This window comes from Thermobia domestica, chromosome 15 (assembly GCF_964235325.1).
Source record: "Thermobia domestica chromosome 15, izTheDome1.hap1.1, whole genome shotgun sequence".
Taxonomy (NCBI): domain Eukaryota; kingdom Metazoa; phylum Arthropoda; class Insecta; order Zygentoma; family Lepismatidae; genus Thermobia; species Thermobia domestica.
In genome coordinates, this window is record NC_137468.1 from 24,216,448 (window position 1) to 24,236,272 (window position 19,825).

A 19,825-nucleotide genomic window follows, 5' to 3' on the forward strand; every position below is an offset into this window, starting at 1 on the left:
TTATGTAAGTTCATTTCATTTTGATTTTGATATCTTCACTAGAATCTTTTGTGGAAATAATTTTGTGTCTGTTAATTACCTTTTGTTTGCAGACCAGAATTGAAGCCAGTAGAGAAAGATGTAGAAGTAGTTCTACGATTTCCGGAAGCTGAAAATCTCTCTCCTCCTATCCTGCAGCTAAATGAAGTATCTTTTGGATATTCCCCTAATAAAATAGTGTTTTCGAACGTCAATCTTGGCGCAACTCTGGATTCTAGGATATGCATCGTGAGTTTTTTTTTTTTCAGTTTCTCATATCTATCTATCTGTCTTTCTCTGGATATATATATCGGGTGTTCTAAAAATGACACCCACGGACCACAGAGCACTCTTCTGCAGGTCAAAATAAAGCGCAAATGTATGATGAAATACCCTCCGGGGCCTCCTTCAGCCGCTATGGGGAATCAAAGTTTCACAATGTGGCAACGTCGCAGATTAACTTGGAGCATTTAGCATTACTCTACGAATACAACAAGGCATCGATTGCTTCGCTAATAAATGATCCCAGTATCAATCAGTATCGACTTAAGTTGTCATCTGGAAAGAATCGATAGAACTATTGATAGATTGATACATCTAATCTATGGTTCTTTATTTGCGACGTTGCTACATAGTGCAATTTATGTCTCCAGACGACGACTCGAAAGGTACACAAATATATATATATATATATATATATATATATATATATATATATATATATATATATATTGCTTTATTTTGACGTAGAATAATGCTCTGTGGTCCGTGGGCGCCATTTTTAGAACCACTGTATATAGTAATAAAGAGCTACAATAAAAGTCTGGGAACTAATTGACTGTCCCTCGTATATATAATATCGTGTTGCCAATACTTAAAATATTTCTAAATCCAAATACGAGCAATTTGAATTTTTACCTTTATGAAAATTAATATCCACTTTAGTTAAAAGAAAATCTACTCATTTATCTTCATCGAGTCTATACGATGACAAAAACTGATTTGTGACGGCTTTTTCTGAGCTTATTCCTGTTACATCGATAAAGGGTGTCTTCTATTTTTTTAAGCAAGAAAGAAGTAGAAAAAAAAAAGGGTCAGCTTACAATTGGGTAAATACGGTATTAATAATGCTGACAAGTTTCTTTATTGAAATGAAGTGTATTTTGTAATTTAGGTTGGAGACAATGGTGCCGGGAAAACTACGCTGCTAAAAATAATGATGGGTATTTTGAGTCCTGTGAAAGGCCTTCGGAGTGCTCATCGTAATCTAAAGTTTGGGTACTTTAGTCAACATCATGTAGATCAACTAGATATGAATATGTCCGCTGTAGAGTTTCTTCAGAGCAAGTATCCAGGTAAGCATATCGATAATAAGTTGACGGTTATGTAATAAAATACACGCAGCTTTTATACAATTACTTCAACATTCTTGTTAACTCACTATGATTTGTCACAAAATAGGATCAATCGATTGTTTGCGAGTGAAAGAATAGGATTTAGCTAGGTCGGAAACTTACGAGGGGAGATCAAATATAAAAGACCCTTGTGTTGAAACAAAATATGTATTGTAGGAAACAGAGACATTGCCACAACCTATTTTCCTACATAGTCTCCGCATTTACAGATACATTTTTCCCAACGTTGCGGGAGGTTTTTGATGTCGTTCTCGTAAAATGAAGCTGGACGGGTTGCCAACCAGTTGTGCACGAAGGTTTCCACTTGATCGTTGGTCGCAAATCGCTCGCCCCCAAGTAGTAATTTGAGGGGTCCAAACAGGTGAAAATCGCGTGGTGATAAGTCTGGGCTGTACGGTGGATGCTGAAGCGTGTCCCAGTGCATTGCCACCAGTTTCTGTTGTGTAACATCTGCTATGTATGGTCTGGCGTTGTCGTGAAGGACCAACACCTGGCGGATTGAACAGCCTCGTCTTTTGCGTTGATAGGCGGACGTTCGTGTAAGAAATCCACCAGTAGAACTCCCTTCAGTCCCAAAATACCGTGGCCAACACCTTCCCCGCAAACAACCGAACTTTGGCTCTCATGGGGTTTCCTTCGACTTTCTTCCGCCACTCCATGCTGGCACACTTGGACGCTGGGGTGTAGTGATGCATCCATGTCTCGTCACAGGTAACGATGCGATGTAAAAATCTTCCCCTTCCACGTCGAAACGAGTATAAAGCATTCCAGCAATGCGAACTCGTTCAGCGTTTTGATCATCATTCAGCAGCTTGGGAACCCACCGAGATGTATTTTGCGGAAGCTCAATTGCTTTGTGATGGTTGATTGGATACTTCCATAGCTCACATCAAGTTCTGCCACAGTTTGACGCACAGTGACACGTCGATCCCGTTTGATAAGCTTACGAACACGTGCCATGTTGTCATTAGTCACACTGGTGTAACTTGCTTGAATTCGTTGCACCACACCTTCACTCTTGCTGACGAAAGGGTATCATTCCCGAATTGGGCCTGCAGTCTGCGGTAAATTTCGGCCGGTTTGACGTTTTCCTGGGTGAGGAGGTTGATAGTTATGCGTTGCGCAATAAACACTGACACACTCATCGTGAGAGCTACTAAACGAAGCATGCGACAAGCAGGCTGTTCTGTTTCTTGACTTGGCAGACCCACCTACCGACCGACCGCACCTGCCTAGTCACACCCAGCTACCCGTTCCGACGTTTAGCCAATCAAGGCTCGTTCATATCTGATTCACCTACGTATTTAGAGATCCCTTGAGTTTTACCTAAAGTGTATCGTCGATAAAATTGCTGAGATCAATAATGTATCTAAAATACGATAACTATTTGTTATTAATTTACAAGTTGTATGTTTGTCACTTAGACAATAATAAATATAATACGTTACTTAGTTTTTTACATGTGCAGTACCAATTTAATAAACAATCTGTCTCAGTAGAATAAAACTTATCAATTACCGTTGGCAACGAGCTATATTCTTGTAGTACCATAAAAATGTGTTTTTCACATTTTTTTCGACAAGTACGCATGATAATTCACCGTCAAGCATCTCATTTTGTTCAACTTCGTGTGATTTATCGACTTATTTTATATATATATATATATATATATATATATATATATATATATGGGCACCATTAAAATGGCGCCTATTTATAACAGAGCCCTATTCTACAGATCAAAATAAAGCGAGAATGCTGTATAACGGAATATCCTCCGGGGCCTCTTTAAGCCGCTATAGGAAATCAAAAATTCACTGTGTGGAAAAATCACAGATTAAGGGTCTTCACTACAGCGAAATTAAACTAAAACTAATTTTAGAGTTTTTCTGTAATATCTTGAAAACAAATAAAAATATTCGAAAATCAGAAATGTAGTGAGCTAGACAATACGATTTTGGATGTGATATCTTTAGTACAATTTACAAAGCTCACCGATTTGCTTTTAATATGACGCTATTTACAGAACCCGCAAAAAATGCTAAATCTAACTACAGTTGCAAATCGAAAGCAGATAGATGAGTTGCGATAACAGTATGACATGCAAAATCGTGTTGTCTAGTTCACTACGTTTGTGCTGTTCGAATATTTTTATTTGTTTTTAAGATATTACAGAAAAACTAAAATTAGCGGTAGTTTAATTTCGCTGTAGTGAAGACCCTTAAGTTGGAACTATTAGCATTGTTCTACGAATCCATCAAGCAGTTACATCGATTGTTACGCTAATAGGAGGTTCTAGTATCAACGTTTATCGACTTTAATTGCAGTCTGGAAAGAATCGATGTTGTTATTTGAAGAATTGGTAGATTTACTCTAGGGTCCTTCATCTACGACGTTGCCACGTAGTGCAATTCGTGTCTCTAGACGAGGTACCGAAAGGTGTACAATTACTTATATTTTTCATTTTATTTCGACTTGTAGAATGGTGCTCTGTAGTTCATGGGCGCAATCTTTTAGAAGACCTGATATATCATATATACATAATCGATAGACAATATTATAGGTAAACAAAAATCAACCTTTAGAACTTAATGATAATTTTAGGCTATATTTCACTAACCATACTAGGTACTGTCGTCTTGTTAGTGCATAATAAAAAGCTTGATGAGGGTATTCTTATCTTTCGTGTTAATATATGGTGTAATTATCGTACAGCATCAATTTTTAAGGAGTTTTTTTTACGAGCCAAAACTCCTTATATTTACCCTGTTTGTCCGTGTGCTCGTCCGTCCGGGAGATAAAACATCTCAAGAGCTACGTGATGAATCACAATCAGTTTTGACCAGGTTGTAGAGGGTCAGAAGTTAGGAATCGAGCTCTTGGTTGGAGATGGTATTGAAACCGGAAATAGTACAAATCAACCACCTCCGGTTTTAGCATTTATCAATGTAGAGCAAAAATGGTCACACATATATACAGGGTGGTAAGAAACTATTTGAACAAACTTCGGGAGCTGATTGCTGACACCGAAACAAGCAAAAAAAAAAAAAAAAAAAGGCATCTGGAACTTTGGTCAGTGAGGGATAGTTCGGCAATATAAGGTGCGAAAAGCGTGGGAAAAATGAACTTCAGAGGGTTGTAATTATAAAACAACGATACGTAGAGAATGCGATTTAGAACATGATACTCAGTCATACCGGCTCGATTGAAAAATGTATGCTTCAAACCTCCGCAAGATGTGTGTGAGGGATTTCGCAAAGGAACGTAGGGATTACCTGGTAAGTAATCTCTATGTACCATTGAAAAATCCCTCACACACATCTTGCGGAGGTTTGAAGCATACACTTTTCAATTGAGCAGGTATGACTCTGAGTGTCATGTTCTAAACCACACACTCTACGTATCGTTGTTTTAGAATTACAGCCCTCTGAAGTTCATTTTTCCCACGCTTTCGCCACCTTTTATCGCCGAAAGTATCCCTCACTGACCAAAGTTCCAGAGGACTTTATTGCTTGTTTCAGTGTCAGCAATCAGCTCTCGAAGTTTCTTCAAATAGTTTCTTACCACCCTGTATATACCGAGAAACAATTTACTATAATCCGTTAAGCATTCTAAAAATACATTTCATCAACTCCATCTTTAACTCTGCACTAAAACAGGAAGTGATAGAAATCCACCACCACGTATCCGATTTCAATTTTGATTTACATAAAGCAAAAGTGGTAAAAGGTAGCGAGAAGTGGTTTTTTGGAATCGATGTAGCGTTCTGAGAAAAGATACCACATTCTCTCTCAACCCTCTATTCAAACCGGAAATGGCAGAAGTCAACCACTTCCGGTTTTAACTTCTATTGCTGTAGAGTAAAACCAGTAATAGATAGCGAGAAGCCTTTGAGCCTCTGTAATTAATTAAGCATCCCGAGGATATATTACATCTCCATTCTAATCTCTCTACTAAAATCGGAAGTGCTTGAAATATACTATCACTTCCGATTTCAATATTGAGAAAATACCTCACCATAGAATATAACTCCTTGATGTGGTGTACACATGACACTGTTACTTGTTAGGTTTAAAAAATCACTTTTTTTAAACTACGCTTTTCTACCTTATCATGAGTGGTATTCCTTTGCGTGGCGTTCTTAAATGATACAGTGGTTTAAATATTAATAAAAAACATTCATTTCTCTCTTTGAGAAGCCCCCGATTCTTATCCATAGGTGAAATGGGAAGTAGTTCATATAAATGTAACATTTCTGTAACGAATTCAGATCTCTGAAGCGAAAATATTTTACACGATTAAGAACAAATAATCTTTTAAATAGAGATGAATGGCTGGTTTTCTGAACGTGACACCTCAGTAAGTCAAAGCTACCAGACCAGTTAGTTATATTTATTTACTGTTGTTCGACGGACGAAATTTCTTTAAATATTATCAGTATTCTTCTTCTTCAACACCTTTATTGGTGAAAATAATAATTCAATCAAACAAGCAACATCCATTTTTTTGCTACAGGTGTAAAATGTTATATATATAAATAGTTTTATGCATATAATTGTTCTGGAGCGTGGTGATATAACGGCAGTAATGATATTTTCTTAAATTGTCCAAAATCTAAAACTATTTTAATTTATTATTGTTATTAGTCGCATATTCTTTGTATGAAATACAATATAGTCTGCCGCCATTTGCACTAGACATTCCATATTCTGAATGTAATTCTTAAGAAGCACAGTAACACCATATTTCAGTAAATTGTACACTGAGAATGAAATCCGTGCTAAGTGTATAAGGACAAATGCTTATAAACATAATAAGACAAGTCAATACGTAGGGATAAATAGTAATCAGAAGAATTATTATACTAGCAGATTAACACGATCCTTTTCGAGGATAACTAGAATTTACCTTTTTATTTCCAAAAGAAGTCTCACCACATTACATTTCAATAATCGTTACTTCATACATATCAATTTATTATTTTTCACCTAGCAACCTCAAGACATTTCTTTTTATCTTCTTTTTCGCATAGCTGCTCAGCTATGACGCCTCTGATCCTTTTCATGAAACAGGTACAGATTGACAATAACGATAACCGTTGTAAGTGCCAAAAATGGAAAAGTTCCGTTTAATGTCAAAATGTGGGCTATGTGCCTAACACTGTTCAGTGAAAAACAGGCTATTTAGTATTCACTGTGGACGTAGTTCAAATAATCCCCAGAAGAATGCACGTGGGCCTATGTGCCATCAGTTCTGAAGTAACATCTGGACTTTTTACTCAGCATTTTCATTTTGGCATTTAGCACGGATATTACAGTCAGTCTACAGTTGTATTAAATATTAGTACGAACAAGGTTGCCTTGTACTATTAGTAAATGTGGGGAAAATAATAAATTGTTGTAGTATTAGATTATAAGTTAATTAGTATATTTAGACATTAATTATGGCGATTGTCTGTCACTTGTTCATGAAGAAATATTATTTCTGGTTATTATTAACATTTGTGTCACTATTCACTGTCATATTTTGTATAATTGTTTGTCCAAATGAATTTATTAAAGAATTATAAAATACTTGTAAAGGAATCCAAAAACCAAATACACTACACACGCCCTCCCGTTCACGTGTACGCCATCTTGCACTCCCTCCATTAACGGTATTAAAATATGAGTTGTCACATTTCCTAACATACTATTCATTATTTAGGAATTTCAGTAAAGAGAGAAGCTAATAGATTAATTTCTCAATAATGATCATCTCAGTGTATTTTTTTGATCTGTGAATTTTGTTTTGTTTTTTTCAATATATTTGTGTATTACAGGTAAACCGATAGAAGAATACCGAAGACACTTGGGAAGCTTTGGAATCTCTGGGGATTTGGCGTTGCAAACCGTTGCCAGTCTTTCTGGAGGACAGAAATCGCGGGTGGCGTTTGCCTTAATGTTCATGGGACGACCCAACTTCCTTATACTTGACGAACCTACCAATCACTTGGACATTGAATCAATAGAAGCATTAGGAAAGGCAATAAATAAATATAATGTAAGTTAATAGTTATACAAAAATTGTAATATTGTTTAATTGTAGTAAAGTTCTTACCCCGTTCGCATATCGACTTAAATAATAATAATAATAATAATAATTTAAAATTCTGTTATGAAAAGATCCCGCAAAAGAAAATGATTTTCTGTTGTGTGGTTGTGTAAGTTCAGCTTTTTTAAATGAAGATTATGATACTATTTAACAGCCGGTACGCTCACTCTAAAAAAAGGCCAGCTTCTAGATTTTTATTCAATTAAATGTCACTTAATAACTAAAAACCCACCTGAATAATGTTCCTTTCATATGTTTCTCAGCCTATATTTCAAACGCTCCCCGCGGACACATTTCTTCAGGGCTTAGGCATAAGATATTTTTCTGTGCAGGTCTACAGATAGTTCTAATAAGTTTGGTTTACCAAACTCCTTTATACATACATTTACCCTGCCGGTGTGTCCGTCCATACGTCCTTGAAACACACACACACACACACACACACAAAAAAAAAAAAAAAAAAAAAAAAAAAAACCTCAAGAACTGCTGATAGATCACCACCAAATTTATTTAAAATGTAAAGGGTGAAAGTCAGAAAGCAAGTTCATTTTTAGAGCCAATATTCAAACCAGAAGTGGTAGAGATCAACCACGTCAATTTTAACGGTGATTGCTGTGGAGTTAAAACAGTAATATATAGCGACAAGCGATTTTTTGTAATCAGTTAAGCTTGCCAATAATATATTCCATCTCCAGTCTAATCGTTCTATTAAAACCGGATGTGGTATAAATATTAATTTCTGTTTCGATATTAGTTGAGAAAGTGTCACGTCATGCAAACCAAATTCTTTCGCGTGGTGTACGTGTGACACTGCTACTTGTAACATCAGTGATGTGTGTGTATGTACAGTCACGAACATTAATAAATGGAGGTTGGAGCCATAAGAAATAATGGCTTCAGCCTCCATTTATTAATGTTCGTGACTGTACATACAAAAAATGTTCAATATAGTATAATTTGTTTAGTGCATTAACAACTAAATCGAACTGTTTCTTGTATTTTTTAAAAATCTTACCCTGTAACTTTCTACGTTGCATATTATGTCTTCGAACCGATGGATCTTCAAAATCATATGTACAATTTATCAAATTAAACACTGTTTACCAGTTTGAGTTCAGATTCAATCCTTAATCTGTATTTTGTGTGTGTGTGTGGGGGGGGGGGGGCTAAAAACAATATTAAAGTTTGTTTATACATACAGGGATGAATAATATGCAGCGCAGGAGATCACAGGATAAATTTCCTATAAAAAAGTTTTTTAAAAAAACTTGATTTGGCTGTTACGAGAGCCAAAACTGTTTTTATGAACTCGCAGGTGACTGCAATTGAGCTCATAGAAACTGGTGTGGCACTCAATAAATAACACGATGCATCCGGTGAGTATCCTTTTCCGTAATACATCATTATAATTCATAGAAACATGTTGTTAATGAAGTAAAGATATTTTTGGAATTTTTTTCATAGTAAAATTAATGTAACATCTATGATAGGTACTACACCTTATGTTTCTTACTTAAAAAAGAAAGAAATGCTTGTTTATGCAATTTTTGTATTTCATCTTTTCTCAGACATTACATGTGATTCTTGTAAACACAAAAGGCATTTGTAATGCTTAAAAGAGTATAATAAGATGAGTGAACATAACAGAATCATTGTTAAAAGATGTATATGAGATTTGGTTAAAGAAAAAAGTAAGAGACTGGTGCCAAAAGTACGGTTTATTGTCATAAATTTAAAAAATAACGGTGATCCTCTTTATTACACTGCCCTCCCTTCTCTATACATGTTTCCATACGAAGTTTCCATTTTTGGAAACAGTTGTGAAATCTTCATGTGTCACTGTCTTGAGTACCGCTACAATTTTGTGCATCTCTTCTTCAATACTTTAAAAATTAGTTCCTTTGAGGGCGGATTTCACTTTATGGAAAAAAATCGCAGCACGGTGCCAAGTTCGACGAATAAGGTCGGTGCTCCAATACTGAAGTCTGAGCTGCCAGAAATTGCTGCTTAACGGTGGAAGCAGTATGCGAAGTAGCATTATCGTGATGTACAATCCATTCATCGTTCTTCCACAAGAGGAACCTTTTCTTTCTCACGCGCTCTCGCAGCTTCACCAAAACCTGCCGATGATACTGCTGATCTACTATCTAACCTGTGATACCCATTCAGTCAGAAGCAGACCATCGATATCAAAGAACACAATGAACATGACATTCACTTTCGATTTGTTTTGCGTGCCTTTTTCATTCGTAGTGATGCTGGAGTTTTCCAGTGAATGGATTGCCTTTTCGTTTCAGAATCATACTGAAAGATCTACGTAGTTAACAAGTCCGATTCTGCTTCCAAGCGTCCCATTGTCACTGCACATGTGCTTCCGGAAGTTTTGATCTGTGTGAGGTTATTTTTAATGTTACTGCAAACTTTGCACATGTTCAAAAGGTCTTACAGAATTGTTCGGACCGACTCTTTATTGATACCCCCGTGTCTGCTACCATTCTAATGCCGAGTCTGCGATCTTTCTGGACAATGTCAGTCACTTTCATCATCATCAACGTTATCGTGTCCCTCGCTGAAGCGTTTCTGGCATTCAAACACTTGTATATGTGACATCGTATAATCACCATACACATACACATTTTCATTTGCCGACAATACGATTGCACACCTCTCTTTTATCGCTACTCACAGGATAAACCCGATTGCGAGCGGCAACTCATGTATATCATTCTATTCTCGAAGGATCAAGGTTGCTCTGCGCGCATGCATTCCCCACTGCTCCACGTATATTACTGATAGGGTTGCCAGTACCGTTATTTTTTCTAGCCAAGCCTCGTATCTGCCATTTAAATATAATAGAAAATATACTCTGTTCACAATTACCGATTCAATTATTAGGATCACACCCTCTAAAATTGTAATGTTAGTACGTCCGTTACTCCGCACGATAACTCAAACGAAAGCATTTTTTTTTCCACTAACAGCTAGAGCGATTATTTTGGTCGAGTTCGGTTATGGAGTCAATTCGTTTAAAATCTATAACATTTCCTATTTTCTATGCAACTTACACAGTAGAAAAAATCGCTTGATCGTCTTTACTGTCTATAGCAGAGTTTACTTCTCTTCTGAGATAACTGCTGATTCATACTTATATGACATGTCTTGTTTGAACGCTTCGAGTAGACTTGGCGGCATTTTTGTTTTATTGAGTATTTTGTCATTGTTATATATCATTACTGTGTTATACCATAGATTCTTTTCTGTTTTCAGGGTGGAGTTGTGTTAGTGTCCCATGACGAAAGGTTAATTCGCGTGGTGTGCAAAGAACTGTGGGTATGTGGAGGTGGTAAAGTGCAAAGTATTGAAGGTGGGTTTGATACATATCGGCGAGTAGTAGAACAAGAACTAGAGAGCCAAGCGAAATAATTTTTATTTCTGTGTTTAGAAGTAGAGTGCTGATGGTGCTGAGATTACTGTAAAGAAGATCGTTGGGGACAGTGTTAATAATATTTCTAGTATTTATTGAAAAGTGTTTAAATGTTACGAGAGCTATTTATAAGTCGATTATTACCTTATAATGTTTTTATACACTCAGCATTCATGCTGTACAGATTCATGTATATTGAAAATAAAAGTTGTTCTACTTTTTTTTATAATGATATTAGTTATTTATTTTCACAAACCAAAGTATGAAATGTATTAGTGGAGTAAGAGTAGATTAGATACCTTATTTCGAAGGAAATAACCTTTGTTATTGGATTGTTGTTTGTGTAAAGCACTAATCTCTAACATGGTAGAAAAATAATCTGGTTTAACAGGGTTCCTGCTAGTCAGGAAAGTCAAGGAAAACGGTGCAGGTCAGGAGAACTCAATGAAAAAGACTGGAAATCAGGGAAAGTCAGGGTAATTGTATAAAATATATTCTTTCTAACATTAATTGTACACCAATTTTAGCTTAGCCAACCGTTAATGATCACAGTAAGGAACGTTGCTCAGATTTTTATGAGTGGTAAGTGGAATGTATGTGTGAGCAATTGATTATTGTTTGTCTTTAGAATAAATGTTCTCATATATAAATATTCACCGTTATTTATTCCTTATTTATGTGTTGATGTCATCCGACACTGTCATGAAAGTCGGGGAATTTCTTGCCAAAGGTCAGGGAAATAATTTTTTCCAGATCAGTAGGAACCCTGTTTAAGTATTATTCTCTAAACATAATAGGAAGTAGTTCGTCCGTTTCAAGCATTACTGTCTAACATGAGAGGGAAGTAGTCTGTCCGTTTGAAACATTAATCTCTAATTCGTGGGGAAATCGATAACAGTAGCACTGTGCGTCAATAAATAATTAGGCGACCAATGATATTACGTGTATAAGCTGCTCTTCAATAACAAATAAGTAGGTGAACAATGAGATTACCTGTATATGTTGTTCTACGACAGCAAATAGGTAGGCAACCAATGAGATAACCTGTATATGCTGTGTATCGAGTATCCTTATTTCTGACACCTAGCGTCCGTCAAAAAATGTGTGTATATATATAGTGTATCGACAACAATACGCAGATATCATGTATTAAATTCTATATACATTTTTTGACGGATTCTGTATGCCAGAAATGAGCATGTGGCACGCAATATATTAGAAATATCGTTTCATGGTGATAATGAGAATGAATGAAATGATGGAATGAAGAAAGTGGGAGGAAACTGGAGTACCCTGAAATAACCCACATACACGGGGTTTGTCCTGACATCCATCCTGACACTGAAATGTAAGATAGTGGTTCACGCTTGATATTTGAAGAACGGAAGTGCGCTCTATAGTGGATTTCAAGTTCGAAGACATCGTTGTAAGTTCAGTATCAATGGAGGTGTGAGTCTGAATCTCCTACACACTTTTTTACAAATACGTGTCTTTGTGACAAATTGAAAAGGCGTGGTACCATTTGTGATGTGCAGATGGGAAGATCCAGAAGACCTCGTTCTTCTTTGGCTATGAAAAGTTTGCGACATCACTACAGACTTCTATTGTGTTTTATTGTAATATGTGTTTAACTTGAAATGTAAATTGTTCTACACTAATACACAATATAGAGTGTTCTTTCGTTAAAGTGTTCATACATTTGATGATGGACTCTATGTAGTGTGGGGTCCATGGTTCGTGGGCCAAATTTGCTCTATATTTCTGAGGAAAGGTGAGGTGATCTTTCAGTTTTATGTCCCACGATTACGTCGTATAGGTTGAATGAGAGAATGATGATTAAAATGAAAGAAATGACGGGATGAATAAAATAGGAGGAAACGGGAGTATCTCGAGAAAACTTAAGCACACGGTGTTTGTCACCACAAACCCCACTTGGCGCGATTTGGGATCGACTTAGCAACCCTACGCACCAGAAGTAAATGTTCTACCACTGAACCACCGCGGTCTCCGCGAAATGATGAGTTTTATGGTTTTCCTCACAAGTTGAGCCCGTAGTACGAGGGCATTTCGAAAAGTTCTTGTCCTGACACTGAAATATTGCATCACTGGTAATAAGCCGTTTGTGTCATACAGTGCCATCTATGAAAAAAAAATAGTGTATCAGTTTGTTGGAGACATTCATTTCAAAGCTGCAGCGAAAGGATGTGCCTTCGAAGAGATTTATCATCCACCCTACAACCCAGATTTAGTACTGCAGCCTTGGCAACAACAGCGATGTGGACTGGAGCACTATCATGCAGTATGCACACAGAGCGGCTGATTCAAATGACTGCCTCCAACGATCTCACACAGCTACACAGTTGAAACTGATACACTATTTCTTCCATATATAGCACTATAAAGTCCGTCTACTAAGTTTCGAGACTCATGGCATAAAAAAATATAAGACAATAACCATAACCACACGTTTTTATTCCACATACATCCTTCCTCTTTAGAAAGAAATAGTGCCACGAGTGTAGAGCTGTAAGATCCCCTTCTGGAAGATATGTTGTGTGACTGTTAAATTCACTGGTAACATCCTCCTGGATATTTGGAAGAGAGTCAAACTTCTGCCCCTTCAGTTTGGATTTAAGCTTAGGGAATAGAAAGAACTCTGCTGGGGAACTATCCTTGTAAATGTTTTATAATCACCAGCAAAAATTCAAGCCTTTGCTAGTTTACGCGTCTCTGCACGAGAGTCCCAGGTTCGATTCCCTGTGATATCATGTGGTTCGGACCCACATCTTATATAGTTTCAGTGCTAAAACGGACGCTAAACTAATCCAATTATCCGAAAATTCGTTCCACTCCTATATAGGTTCATTATTATCTTTGGCCTACGGAATTTGAGTGGTTTTTCTTAGAGAAAAATAATTCTCTAGTGTAAACGTGCTTAAATTGGTCCCCGACTAGGAAGTCTGATTTTCAATTCGGATTGATCAGTTGGATTTCATTGAGGTTTTCCCCACATCCAGTCACTCAAATATTAGTACTGATCCATCAGTTTTCATTGAACTGGAGCTGCTTGTATGTATAAATCAATTCAACTCACAGTTTAAATTTTTCTGAGGTTTTATACGTTGGACATGTTTAAATAACATTTGTTTAGCTGATATGAAGGAAACTCTGTATGATTCAGTAGTATTTAATACTACTATAAAATTGAATACCGTAAATGAAATTGAAATGAAGCTTAGATTAAAAAATTAACATAATTATTGTGATAATTTTATCTTTGACTTTTTATTAGCAACTTTCAGATATATTTGAAGCATCCCAGGTAATAAGCACGAAAAGTTATGTGCGATCTGAACGCTCGGAAATTACATTTGATATATTTGAGTAGTAATACCAAACTCTATAGAAGTCGTTTCTCTTTTCCTTAAAAATGACAGCTTTAAAATAATGTAATAATCTAAAATATTATTACAATTATACATATATTCTTTCTATATCCCTGTTAAATTTTAATTTTAAAAAAATTTCCCCTTTTTACATTCTTTTCCGCCACTGTTTCTGCAATGACCAAGTCATTTTACTCTCATCTCTTTAGTTTCGACATTAAAAATTCTATTTAAGTAAAATAAATGGCTATAAATAAATTATATAAATCACGAGAAAGAAAGGAAATAATTTGTAAAGATAAGGACCGTCTCATCCAATGAGAGGCGGTAGAACAGTTCCCTGTAGTTCTCTTCTACCACACCTATCTCTAACTCGATTGTTATAGGTCCTATTGGCCTTTTGTCTAAAACAATTGGATGATAGTCTAAAAAGACCGCTAAAACCTGTCATGTTAGCGTCTTAATCTTGAAGAACCTGTGTGAGCACGGAAGGGACAACTAATGTGAGGAAATAAATAAAATAAGAATACATATATATTCTTATTGCTCCATCTCAAGGACTATTACAGGCAGAGGTAGGAAACAATAATAATTAAGTGAAATAGGCCGACATCAAAAGTTTGGAGATTAACAGAAATTAAGAATCGAAAGTAACACAACAATAGTCATATGGACAGCCATGTTTGCAGTAAAGGAATCATCCATCCTTAAATCATAAATTCAGAATTCTCCAGCAGTGAAAAGAAATAGTGAAAAAGTTATTGCATATACCTTCACCTGATAAAATTAACGGTTTGTCAATTCTTTTTGCATAACGTAGTATTGTTGTTCTTTTAGTATGGCAGCCCCGTGGAAAGTTTGTGTCGTTGTAAATATTAACATAATGTTAAGTTAAGTAAGAGAGACCCACCAGGGTTAAAAAATGTAATTCTTTCGGCATCTGCCAGAGATCCCTGATTGGTCTCTGCAGATGTCCTAAAATTAGAACATGTAGTTTTATAATTATCGTTATCAATATTCCCCCTCCACTCGATGTAGAAATTGACCATTGTTTTGCAAACCGAGATATTTCAAAACATAAATTTTAACAATCCACAATAGGTAGATTTCCACCGCAGTTAAGTATCACACCGGAAAATGTATATGTGTTGATTTTAATTTAATGTATTGTGTGATTTAGTCGTAGTAAAGGTCAAGGTCAGGTCCATGATCTGTAATATTAGAGTATTTATTTATTTATTTATTTTGTTTAACCTCATTTCTTTCAATGTGTGCAACTTATAAATTGAAATATTTTATGCCGTGAGTGTTTTTTTTAATAATTCTGTAAATTCAATTTAGTGCGTGGCATCCATTTAGTGAAAATATGATGTACGTGTAAAATTGCAAAGTTTATTGTTGGGTACAAGATGTGAATAATCGTTGTCTACCGTTCCGACTGGGATGCCATCTGTTAGCTTTCGCTTGATGTTAAGTGTTTTGTCTTTAGTAGAAGACATATCTGCTCGGGATTGAATTTCGACCATCCCACTAGGGAGGATCGATGCTATACAGAATTTTCTTCATATACTGTATAATGCACGTAAATTTAGAAAATGGGTTTAATTTTGTTTCAACAATATGCCGTATCAATTACGTATGTCTTAATATCCGTATTTCGCCAGAATAAATTATTCGTGTGTCAATATTAAATTTCTGCAATGAACAGTACAAGTATAATATTTACAAATGATAGTGAAAGAAATGTCATTGAAAATTATGACAGATCTTCGTTACCGGTTGCTCAGGGAATATCATTGTAGAAAGTAGTTACATAGTCAGATTGTATTGTAACGTACAGAAGTAAATTTAGGTTGTGAAGACGATTTTAGTAGCTGATGAAATGCAGTTGTTGTACACTCGAGAAGAAAAAGTTGTTCGGATTATGTTGAACTACCAAGTTCCCCAATTTGATGTATTATGGTGGTGTTGATTTAATGTAGGGATTTAATCTCAACATGTCGGGAATGTTTTAGTAAAGGAAATTAAGTAGAAGTAGAAAGTATAAATTCATTATAAAATTTAAGAAAGGGACGCTAGCAAATCCAGTTATTTCGAGACTGCGGAAAAGTGTGTGCTTGTTTTAGTGTTGTAAATGCTAGCCATGTTAATTACCTGGCTAACATTTGCTCACTCACTTTTTTTTTAAATAAGAGTATAGTTTCGTGGCGGAAATGTTATGCAAGGGGTACATATGTGCAGAAGTGAGTAAAGTCAGATTCTATTTGACCGTGTTGTGGCCGTAACGTAATGTAATACTAATATAAGTAAATAAATATAAATCCAATGTTTTATCGACGAGTGAGAGATTCTAGACATTAAATGTCTTGGCCCAACACCAATGACTATATATAATTATATTGATAAATGGCCCCATGTTATTTTATTTGAGTATAGGCCACAGTTAAAATAAGTACATGCGTAATGATGAGTGCGTGTGATATTTCGGCGTCTTGCGATAACTGTATTTGCTGCTGACGAAATTGAACAATTCGGTACGTGTTGGGAACGGAAGGTTATTTGGTTGCATTAGGTTGGAAGTTGCAGTGAAGGAAAGTTAGACTTCAGATAGAAACCAACAGCATAATACTGAACTTTCGTAATGGAACAACTGGTTATTGTTCAGATATAGTCTCAAAGTAGTTTCTCATCAGTATACATACTTCATGAGTCTTCAAAATTACAGTATATGGATTTTTTTTACCCTACTACGTTGTTTATGCACAACCGAATGATAATATTCCACTAATGCGGATAGTATTTTCAACTAAAATTGTTTCATAAAAGTTATAATCTACACTTAAGTAGTTCTTACTGCCGAACGGCAAGGAAATATTTTACCCCTTTAAGCCCAAACATTATTTCAAGTGGGTGACTTGCATTTTGTGTGTCTGTCGTGCAGTAGACAACGTGCTGTATGTGAGTGTGTGTGTTGATTTGGTAGGATGCAATTTTCTGTTGTTTTCTGCGATTTCGGTTTCGTACTTTCTGAATCTGTTAAGTGCAAGGAGAAAATTGATAGAGACGATGTTCAAACTTTTCTTATTTATTTCCCATTACTATAAGATAATACGCCGCTCCCTTGATATATATTTTCTCTTATGTTCTAGAAACGCGGCGCATGTCTCTGGCGAGCATGTCTTTGTGAGCTCATTTTGGGATTTTGGCAGTTTTGCTTTCCGAAAATGTCGGAATTTTGAATTGTTTTGTTTTCTTCTTATTTTCTTGAATTGGAGTCAGTGCTTTAGTATTTTCCTGTCTTCTACGGACTTTAAAACTACCACAAATTTTATTTTTTTTTACAATATTTCAAAATTAAGCCGACAAACCACTCCTCCGATGTAGTCGGCCGTAACCGACATGGCAGATTACAGCGACTAGGGCGCGGGGAACCTAAGGGTGGCGCCTAGGGCGTTTTCTCTTGATTCTCCATGCTAGGACACAGCAATTCCAGCGGTCATGTCGGGACATTTCAATCCGCCCGATATTTGAGGGCGGTATTCTTTCGGAGTTTATGAGGTAGCTTGGATATTCAACGTGTGTTTAAACGCTTGTTTTTGTTAGCGTGGAAAACTAACAATGTCCATTTCTTACTTCTTCTTTAACTCTAAAACTTATGCACCTTTCGAGGATTAACGTGGGCACCTCGTTACGAGTTGGTAAATTGTCTAAATTTATGCTAGCAATATTTTTGGAATAGGGGGAAAATATATATTTGGCATTTAAAACAGTTGCAAAGATTTTTTAAAAAGAAAAGAACGACTCGCAGTTTTCGTTTACTCTCAAATAACTATCTTCGTCTGAATTTCATTTGACTCTTTACTCTTTCTTGTTCTACCTATCTCAGTACTTGTAATATCCCCCCACCCCTATTTTCCCCAAACATGTTAATATATCGACATAAAAGTTTGAACGACAATTCGTAGTGGTCGTTAACATCTTTCTAGCTGACTGTATGTTGATTTGTAGTGTAAACAGATTATTTCAAACAGTGTAAACATTTCAATACACGTGATTTTTTTTCTTTCCGGTTTCTTGCGACATAATCGACATATTTCCTCGTTGAGCTGAGTGCAAATACCCATTCTGTATAGGAACAATCACAATATACCTCCTGATTTTGTTATCTCTCGTCCTATTTGTTACAGTTGTTGATATATTTGAATGTATTTAGAGAAAATTATTGATCTTACAAATACTGTTGTTTTTTACTCAATTACCTATTAATGAAGTAACCTTGTTTTGTTCACCCGAATTCATGTTATAAGGTATATAATTCTATATTATATGTCTATGTAATGGGGACCTAATGTGTGAAAAGGGTTGAAAAGTAAAACTGAATTGTGATATGTTATATGATTACAGGGAATTATAATGTTACGATGAAACATATATAATTAATCATTACGAAATGTTTGAAATAAGTAAAGAAATGTAAAGTTAGCCCTGTATTTTCCGACTCTACATGATTTTCGTCGAGTCCCTACCTGCTAGTAGATTGTTCGAATTGCCATTCGGGGTGCTAGCCATATTTTGTTTGATTTTTTTTTATATATGTTTGCTGATTTTAATACAATTCATAGTACAATGTTTGTTTATACGTAACATTCAATACTGTTAAAATTTGTAAATTTGGGTGAAGGTACATAGTTATGCATCAACTTATCAGTGAAATAGTGATTTCAAAATCAGTGATGGCAAGTAATATAGTAAAATCTAAACCAAGCACTCAGGAATGCCTAATTATATCTTTTCAACTTAGTGAAATCAAAGTTAAGAAGTTGTCCAAATATATATATATATATAAATCTTCATCTAAGAAGTCTTTGCGATTGTTGTGTCAAGTGGAACTACTAAAAATGTTAGTTTATGAAGTTATAATTGACCAATACATATCTCCACAAGCATCATCAATTAAAAAAAAATCTCATCACCATGCAGTTTTCTAGAAATGTTTATCAATTCATAGACCACTAAATCGACTACTAGACTATAATCGACCACTTAAAGTTCCTCATAATGACTAAATGTGCTATTCCCGGATGAGACTTATGATTTCTGTGTGGAAATCTAATTTTCCTTAGTTATGATACGTACAAATAAGTAAACCGATACAGTTCCTTTAAGCAGATCAGTTGGAGCGCTGATCAGAAGCAGTGCACACTTTCATATATATATATGGTGTGCTATGTACTCTTAGTGGGATCTCAAACTAAAATCTACTCAAGATAGGACCCAATATAGATTTTTTTCTTATCGAACTATTTAAGATTTAATTGGATGTGAGCGAAGAGACTCAAAGTTCCAATTCCAATTTCTTCAAGGATTATTATTATTATTATTATTATTATTATTATTATTTTGTTACTTCACTAATTTAAAACTCCTTCAAGTATCTCATAGAACGTGGTTCACTATTGGACGCTTTATTATCAACCATTCTTCGTATA

The 19,825-nt window shown here is 35.6% G+C and overlaps 1 protein-coding gene across 2 annotated transcripts in view; it reads left to right on the top strand.

The window, feature by feature from the left end:
• LOC145672124 (ATP-binding cassette sub-family F member 3) overlaps window positions 1–11,182 on the top strand; it is a 34,209-nt gene extending 23,027 nt beyond the window's left edge. For both annotated transcript variants that reach the window (XM_081741413.1, XM_081741414.1), the window contains exons 10-13: window positions 93–267; window positions 1,193–1,373; window positions 7,255–7,475; window positions 10,794–11,182. In XM_081741413.1, the coding sequence (XP_081597539.1) occupies window positions 93–267; window positions 1,193–1,373; window positions 7,255–7,475; window positions 10,794–10,949 (733 nt within the window). In that variant the 3' untranslated portion in view covers window positions 10,950–11,182. The remainder of the gene's footprint in view (window positions 1–92; window positions 268–1,192; window positions 1,374–7,254; window positions 7,476–10,793) is intronic.
• Window positions 11,183–19,825: the final 8,643 nt, after the last annotated feature.